Source organism: Limulus polyphemus, unplaced genomic scaffold (genome assembly GCF_000517525.1).
Source record: "Limulus polyphemus unplaced genomic scaffold, Limulus_polyphemus-2.1.2 Scaffold5135, whole genome shotgun sequence".
Lineage (NCBI taxonomy): Eukaryota > Metazoa > Arthropoda > Merostomata > Xiphosura > Limulidae > Limulus > Limulus polyphemus.
In genome coordinates this window covers 1-9,558 of record NW_013670745.1, presented here as the reverse complement: position 1 = coordinate 9,558, position 9,558 = coordinate 1, and the positions used below count along the sequence as shown (strand labels likewise).

The 9,558-nt window shown below is 29.7% G+C and overlaps 1 protein-coding gene across 1 annotated transcript; it reads right to left on the bottom strand.

The window, feature by feature from the left end:
• Positions 1-3,324: 3,324 nt before the first annotated feature.
• Positions 3,325-6,108, bottom strand: LOC111089061 (kelch domain-containing protein 8A-like). Its single transcript, XM_022400776.1, has 2 exons — positions 5,148-6,108; positions 3,325-3,652 (listed from the first exon to the last, which is right to left on the bottom strand). The coding sequence occupies exons 1-2, from the start codon at positions 5,326-5,328 to the stop codon at positions 3,471-3,473; spliced, it is 363 nt and encodes a 120-aa protein (XP_022256484.1). The 5' UTR covers positions 5,329-6,108; the 3' UTR covers positions 3,325-3,470.
• Between the last annotated feature and the right edge of the window lie 3,450 nt (positions 6,109-9,558).

Genomic DNA, 9,558 nt, shown 5'->3' with positions numbered 1-9,558 from the left:
TGTTAGTTTAGCTGTAACGAGCAATTTCTAAAGTGAGTTTCACTTTGGTATTGTAACAACAGAGATAAAAAAAAAGTAATTTGTGTTGTCAAAGGGTGTTCTAAAGTAATTGAACTCGCCTGTGTGGACTTTGACGAAAATAACACAATTATTTAAAGCTCTGGATACAACTGTAATAACCAATAGTGTAAATAATTTTTATTCACATGTTTGACTTGTTTTGAATATATTATTTTAAATCAAGTGGATTGTGTGCTGTCCATTTATTGGCAACAAGTCACATTGTGCAGTATGCTATCTTAACTACCACTGAACCACCAGCGGTGTTTAACTAACTAAATATTCTAAAAACAGTATGCAAACTTACCCTGTGTGGTATACTTAGGTTCAGAAGTAAGAGAAGCACCACAAGTAACAAGAGGTTTAAACAGAAAAGAATTTACAAGTTAAGCTGAAAATATGACTCAACCAAATTATAGAAATGAAGATAATGTTGACCACTATAAAATCAATCTTTATTTAGAACAATCAGTCAAAATATATGTATACATCTGATGTTTTGAAAAAGAAATATTAGGATAAAGATGATCATCTAGACTGGGAAAATATGGTATTGTGTTATATACACATAAATAATAAAGTAACTTCTCTCAGTGTGTTGGCAGTACCAACATTACTTGTCTCCAATGATAGTCAGGAGAGTTTAATCTCTAGGCATTTCTAAAGTTAAACAAAACAGCGTCTCTAGAGAACCAAAAAAACATTTCTTCATCAACATGTGAAATGTCTAAAAAAAATGGCTTAGTGGGATGATCACCATGACGTTATGTAACTAAACTAAGTAATGCACAAGATTTCCTACATGTGGTTATTTGTTTGTTTTAACACAAAGATATCAGCATTCTATCCACCACAAGGAACTGAACTCTGGATTTTAGCACTATATGTCTGTAAAGTTAATTATAGCTAACTCACCAAAAAAGCTCTTAAACGTGAAAGTATACAAATTATCTAAAAGCGCATATATCTGAAATATTTTTTAAGTTTTAATAAGCCAAGCACTTTAACTTTCTAAACTTAGTGAGAGAGAATGGAAAAAATGGTACTTACCTGAAAGTATCATACTTACAAACCTCAATATCTACATGCAGCTTTCTTGTTCCACAGATTAAATGTGCTTGCAATTGGATTGATATTAATAAAATAACATATCTCAACCTATTTTTGATACTCTATAAGAGTCTTCTTATATTACAGATATTATAAAAGGTCTACATCTCATTCATATATTTAACCCTTAAATGAGTTTAACTCTTCGATCTTATCCTAATTCTGGTTTTCTAACCACAAATGTTTATTAGGCAGCATATTGATATAATTATTTTTAATTATTCATGTTTTATTATCCTTATGGCTTAATTCTTTAAACACACTTTTAAGTCAATAACAAATTATTTAATAATTTTATAACTAATTCTAGTTTTGATATAACAAAACGATTAGTGTTCATGTATGGTAGATTGAATTCTTAAAGAAAATAAAAGTGCCTTGCTAGCAATTGCTAGAGAGTTAACCTTTTGGCTCGGTTGGTAGAGTAACCCCAAATCGATCATGGGAGTAGAAAAAAATCCTTTGGTCCCAAGATAAGGCTTAAAGAAGAGTCTTATTTGTGAGAAGGAAGGAATATGAAACTTTAACCCAAGATAAGGCTTAAAGAAATCTGATTTGTGAGAAGGAAGGAATGTGAAACTTTAAATTGTTTAGAAAAATCCCACAGTAGTAAATGTTATATAGTTAACTCTTAGTTCAGTTGATGGAGCGCTTGACTGGCATAAGAGGCTATGCACTAGGTTTGATTCTGACAAAAGAAACACCAACTGCAGTTATATGTTTTACATTTTCTATCAAATCTTTAGAAATATTTTCACTCTGCATACATCATTAAATCATTGTTAGTTATCATGAGCAACAGTTATTTTATCTTTCTGAATTGCAAAAGTGATTTACTCTATTCAAAGACAATAGTCTTGCTGCAATTTGGACTGCAAAGTAATAGATTCTTCAATTTTTATCTTTGCTGTGTTTTAATTCTGTTTGCCAACTTTTTTATTTTATAATGAAGGTTCTGAGTTCATTCATAAGTGATATTTCAAATAAAGTATCCTAAAACTTATCATAAAACATTTACCAGTTGAAAAGATTAATAATTTCTAATGGATTTTGTCAAATATTTTAAGTTCAAAAATTTCCAGGTGTTTTTGTAAATCAATATCTAAAAAGAAATCACTTTTTATCAAGTTTTTTGTATAAATTAATAAATAAGAAATATTGTATTTCAATACCAACAAATGATTTTTCATTGTTGCAGCCTTTGCAATACAAGAAAACACCTTTAGCATAATTGTTTCACTCCATAACTTGTGTGTAAATTACAATATAGAAGAAACACCAATAATCAGACAAAGTTATACACTCCAGTTACGTAAGGAAATGACATCAAGGATTAGAAGCAAAAAAACCTCATTAACTTCTGAAATGTCATACTGGTGTAGTAATGTTTTGTTTTTGTAGGCTTTGCAACTTTCATGTTCTAGCCTTTCTTGACAGACTGGAAATGCCATCTGTGGCTGACATATCTACAGTCAATATATATATTTTTACTTAAAAACTTGGGACTGGACAATTTTTACATACATATTTTATCAGCTAATAAGTCATTGTTTGTTATTCTTATTTAATCTAAACTCACAGCAGTGACCAAATATTTTAAGATATATAAATGTGTAAACGTTTTCATTTTAAAAACGATAAAATACCTCAGAAATGGTAAAAGTATTAGGAACACAAATACTAGAGACGTGGTAAATGTAAGAAGAGATAACCAACTATGAAGTTTAGGGTTTTAAATGTAATAATTTTTGAGTATGTATTTCTCACTTATGTAATTATCCTTTTTAGCAATTAGAATATAGTAACAATTTAACAAAAATGATTTATGTTATTAGGTAATGATTTAATATGTAAAAAAAAAAGATATCTCAAATCTATTATTAATCAAAAAAGATAATAAATGATATAACCTTTTAAGTGTTAAAGACTTTATGGCATATTTAGATTACCATGAAGAATAAACAAAATCCAAAGAATAAATCAGAATTACCACATATAAATAATTTTATTTCAAAAATTTATAAAAGGAATGTTCCTTATTTATGAGACACAATGAAAAAAATAACTGCTATCAGACTGATACTTAAAAAATGTAACAACCACATATCATCCTACATAAATCAATATTTTTTTAATTTAGTGGAAAAAAAAAGGTTTCAATAAAAAATTTTTATTGTAGTTTTATATATACAGTATTCTAACGACTTCATGCCATTATTCCCACTGAAATTCTTTTGTTAAAGACATTACTTTGTTTATATAATTTATAGTTAACATTATGTATTTTTTAACAATATTTACTAATCACACACAGACAAATTTCTACTTAGTTTTGGTATTGTTACTACAGCATGACCAGATACTGGGAATGGTAATTCTTTACATACATTCCATTTGTCCATGTTAACACTTTTCACCAACACTTCTGACAGTCCTCCTATACCATTTGTAGTTAATCCTCCACATACAAAAATAACTCCTCCTGTATGAAGAGTAATAACAAAATAATGAACATTATTACCTCCCCTGAAACACTTTCTGGTGGTGTTAGCAACACAATTTTTATATTACATGCTTATTTCTTTAAAAAAAATGTAAAGTTTGATTTGTTTCTTACACCTTAAAATATATGTCACACATTTTTGTATATTTAACATATATATACATATAAAATCTTGGATAGGCTATTTAAAAATATTATACATGAGAATAATAAACAACAAACAAATATGTCAAACAAGCTAAGTAGCAGACATAAAAACCTACAAACAAATATATCAAACAAGCTAAGTAGCAGACATAAAAAATCTACAAACAAATATATCAAACAAGCTGTATAGCAGACATAAAAAATCTACAAACAAATATATCAAACAAGTTATGTAGCAGACGTAAAAAATCTACAAACAAGTTATGTAGCAGACATAAAAAATCTACAAACAAATATGTCAAACAAGCTATGTAGCAGACATAAAAAAATTACAAACAAATGTCACCCAAGCTATTCAGCAGACATAAAAAATAAAAAATCTACAAACAAATATGTCAAACAAGCTATGTAGCAGACATAAAAAATCTACAAACAAATATGTCAAACAAGTTATGTACCAAACATAAAAAAATCAACAAACAAATATGTCAAACAAGCTACGTAGTAGACATAAAAAATCTACAAACAAATATCTCAAACAAGCTATGTAGCAGACATAAAAATCTACAAACATATATGTCAAACAAATTATGTAGCAGACATAAAAATTCTACAAACAAATATGTCAAACAAGTTATGTAGCAGACATAAAAAATCTACAAACAAATATGTCAAACAAGTTATGTAGCGGACATAAAAAATCTACAAACAAATATGTCAAACAAGTTATGTAGCAGACATAAAAAATCTACAAACAAATATGTGAAACAAGCTATGTAGGAAACATAAAAAATAAAAATAAAGTAGAAATGAAAAACAAATTCCCTTAACTCTTGGTTACCAACCTCTCCAACATTTAGTACAATAACCTGAAGAAACTGGCAAGCATGTGTGTGTTAAATATAACAAGTGAAGACAGTTATCAGTGTTCATATACTTCGTATCTAAAAGTCCTAAAATTAAGGCATTGTATACTATAATTTCAGTACAGCAAAGTATCTACAGAATACTCTTAAACTAGTGCTATCTTAATTTCCACTTTTTCAATATGTCAACTATTTTTTTTATAAACAAAATAGAAATCAATACCTGAAGTCTTTAGAATATGTACTTAATTGTACTACTTGTTGATCTTGGTAAAATTATTGAAGTACAAGCTTATGTTATTAAATAATTTCAAGAGCATGAAAACTGTAGAAAATGTAATTCATATTTCTTAATTGTATCTTCATGATATGTTACCACAAGATTTAAAAGATAAAACTATTGTGATTAATAAACAAACTTATTTTATCAAATTTGACATACTAAAGATGTGTAAACTGACCAATAGATGAAGCTCCAACACCATGTCGTGGAGATGGTAGAGGCACACAGCTAAACCACTGGTCAGCCTCATCTACATACATAAGAACATCGACTGTGCTACACAAATAAAGATTACCAATATCTTGTGAGTGCTGGATACCACCACCCACAACATGTAGACGACCTTTAGATTCAAGCATAGATGTAAAACTTCTTGGTGAAGGAAGGTAAGCCACATCAGAAGACCAACTATACAAAAAACGATTATTTTAGAATTATAAAACTAACAGTTACCTTTACTTCCTTGTAAACTTACAGTGGTGGCATATTTACTTTACAAAAATCTTTTATTTTCCATTTCGAGGAAACTACATATAAGAAAGTAGGATCAGATTCTTTTCCAAATAAAACGAGAAAGTCGAAAGTTCCTATTATGTACTTTTGCAAAAATATGTGTAGTTTCCCATATCTATGAATTGTTCGTAATAGTTAGAGAAAGCAATCTCATTCAAAGACAATCCAGTCTATAAGGAGAGATGAAAAAAAACTGAAGAAAGGAATACTTAACTCCTTAGGGCTATATCACTATAAAAACTTTATCAAAATAAAAAAAGAAACATTTTGCCCTAGTCACTGAAATTTAGAATACATTACTTTGATAAAATATCTGAGAAAAGTACAAACTTAATGAAAACACTGAAGTTTAATTTGTTGGTTGAAAGTACAGAAGCAAATATAAGAGTAGTTTTCACTTGTATCTTCATTGTTGTTTACTGTAGCCAGAGCTAAAGAAAAAGTCAGCCTAAATGTTTTGGTTAGTAGCAAAATAAAAAAAAAAGAAACAACAACACTGAATGGCTTAGAAATATTAAAGTATTACATGGATCTCCTGTTGTAGCAACTATTAGGATGACTGGACCTTGGACATAGCAGATGGATTTTGATTTGTTTTGAATTTTGTGCAAAGCTACACGTGGGCCATCTGTGCTAGCCGTCCATAATTTAGCAGTGAAAGACCATAGAGAAGGCAGCTAGTCATCACCACCTACCACCAACTGTTGGGATACTCTTTTACCAATGAATAGTGGGATTGACAGTCACATTATAACACTCCCACAGCTGAAAGAGCAATAATGTTTGGTGGGACGGGGACTGGATCCTGTGAATTGCAGATTGCGAGTTCAGCACCCTAACCACCTGGCTATTTGACACAGCAGATTGTCTGACAAGATGCTTAAAACGTGAAATTTTTACAATGATCTTAAAATGTTTTAAATAATTAGAATTTAGTGCTCTTTTCACAATGCACATTTTGTCAAGATAATTCATTTTGACTACTATGTTTTTTTTATCTGATACCTAGTATCTATACAACTACAAATGTGTGATATATGAAACATACCAGGTTTTTTAAACATTTCTTATCCAACAAAATAAAAAAAAGTTTTGCACTTACATGCGTTAACTTGAACATAAAAAGTGCAGATGACTGGCACTGAAAAGAGGTGAGCTTATTTTTGTTCTGATCATACAATGTCATGGTTCATTCCCCTTTGGTACTCCTGAATTTCTCCATGGAATGTGTCACTGGAGAATTCCTTAAAACTCAGTTAATGGGCTACTCAGTAATACCTGTCATACAGGGGCTTAGAGGTATCTAAAGACCCAGTCTTCCTCATTTTAATTAATAAAATGACCTGGAAACGTAGATAATAATTACGCCTCAGGAGACTTTATCCTACTGTAATAAGGGTTGATTTTTACAGTCTTTTTAAGATTTTTTGGTTGATACAAATTTCTCTCCATTAGGGCAAAGGATGTGGCCATCTTTTATCTTTGTGCACATCTCTGATTAGGCTTAAGTACTTTTCTGTGTTTGTGTTCTGTTGAAGAAATAAAGTGTTTTTGTTTCAGTGTGAAATTTGTGTCCAGTCTTTTTCATCAATTCATTCAGGTTCATAATAAGCTTTCTGCCAAATCTCATGTTAGAGTATTTAATATTCTTCCCTGTATAACTATAATGTATTTGAATATATTTATTATTGCATCAGTAAGTTAAATATATATATATAATATATCAAACACTTGTTTCAGTTTTACTGTTTTAAACAGTTGTCCTACTTACACTGATAATGATTAGGTCTCCATACTAATCAAGTATATGTTACCTATTTGAGCAAGAAACATAATTTCAATATACTTGTTTTTGTTATACCATGGTGATATTTATTCTTTGTTGATAAAGAAAATATTTTTCAAATAATGTAACCAGTGTAGTTTACTTCTGTAAAGGATCATAGAAGCATCATCTCAAAAGTTAGAGACTTGGGTGAGGAGTCAAAATTTTGATAAAACTACAGACTTTTTCTGGAACAAAGGCACATTATAATCACATTAACATCTAACTCCAGTACTTAAATGATAGTACTTGTTCAATTTTGTTTTCTAAAAGAAATAATTCCTCAACTACCAGTAAATAACATACTTACTCAGTAGCTGGTGTATAAAAATATGCATTATTTATTATTAGTTATACAAAGGAAACCATATTAACACATAAAAATGTGTATATTACTTACTATAAGGTAAACAAGGGAAACCATGTTAACTCATACAAATGTGTATATTATTTACTATAACATAAACAAGGGAAACCATGTTAACTTATACAAATGTGTATATTATTTACTATAAGTCGGGACTCTAAAAACTAAATAAACGAGGCTGGAAATAGGGACTCTAAAGAAAAGATAAAGAAACTAGGCTGGAAATAGTGTCTACATTAGCTTCTCAAGCTACAAATCCCTATTTTGATTCCATGTCTACAGCACTTATCGATTTTAGTGGAGTCAACAGGTATTTGTAGCTTGAGAAAATAATGTAGACACTATTTCCAGCCATGTTTCTTTACTTTTTTAGAGTCTCTAGTTGTAGGCTTGAAAATTTAATCTCTGCATTTTTATTCAACTTGTTTCTGTACTTATTTGATGATCCCTATTCCCCCCTTTTTAAATTAGCAATTTTTACTAATCTTGTTTCTTAAGTCTTTTATGTACATTTATGGAAAATAAATTTAAGCTACATACATGCATATGCATTCAGCTGAATATTATGTTTTTCAACATTGTTTTTTCCACCCAACCACCACACAAAACTAATGTAGAACAAAGAATACACACACATGTACTGATGATATATAACTACAACAAACAAAATGTAAAGTTGTTCTCAAAGGACCATCTTGAAAACAAAGATTGTATCATCACAGATTTAATGAATGGCTTCCATCAATTTCACACAGTGTTATGTAACAAAAGATGAGCAGCAACAACACAATCTCATCAGAACACAATACTGTTTCTTCTAAGATAATACAACACAGATTAATGCAATGTAAACAGACTCAGTAACAGCCTGCTGTGCACATGTGTTTGCTGGAATAAGATGACACAAATAATGCATGCTAAATAGACAAAAGTGATACACTTTGCATAAGTTGCCAATTATCGACAACATTTACAACCGCTACCTTAACATCAACTATTTAAAAATATCAACAGCTATATGAAATAGTGCTATACTCAGCTGAGTATAAGAAATAGTAGAAAGAATCACCACTGTCATCTGAGTATGAAAATCTACCAAAGTAATTGTCCACTACAATTGTTACTGCAGTAAATATTCCTTGCAATAATTATATAGTGGAGTCATAATATGGATTTGTAACTTGAGCAAACTGTCAGCAATAGATCTCCAGCCTTGCTTGCTTACTTTTTTGCAATCCCTATTTGTACATTTTAAATTCCCAATTCTTGTATGTTGGCTTTTCTACTGCATAAGAATGAGAAAATATATGTCAGTAGTAAGACATAAACCCCACTAAGCACATATAACATGTTACCAGTAGAAAAGCAGTCTTTTCAAATAAATCAAATACATCTAAAACATCACTTCAAATAAAGTTTCGTGTCTGTTAAAGTAATTACTTACTAAGTCAGGTGGCTTTGTGCCTGAAGTTTCATGTAAATATGCGTTGAACATGCATTGAGTACAAGGGCAACTGTTCATAACAACACTGCATCTATTATGTATTTATAAACAACGTAAATAAACTTTCAATGAAAAATAATCAACTTTTAAACAGGTTATGGTTATTCACAACATTTCATATAATATACTTGTAAAATACCCAGCTGTAGGCTTGTGAAACAATAATATTAATAACAATCTGAGCAAATGGGTAAATTTTGATTCTGGATACACAAGACTGTTCATTAATATATTTTGTGAGTTAATATTTCATGATTGTTTAGTTTTTTTTCTTCACAATAACAGAGTTAAAAGCAATTACTTTAAAGGTGATGGTTATGACAAGTTTGGTTATATAACTCAGTAAGAGTCATAAGTTGTGTTTGTAATTCATTGATGTC

Excerpts from the sequence above, each read along its gene's own strand:
- LOC111089061 (XM_022400776.1), bottom strand. The coding sequence starts at position 5,328 with ATGCTTGAATCTAAAGGTCGTCTACATGTTGTGGGTGGTGGTATCCAG. Across the intron at positions 3,653-5,147 it reads TGTTGGAGCTTCATCTATTG|GAGGAGTTATTTTTGTATGT; the intron begins GTCAGTTTACAC and ends CTCTTCATACAG.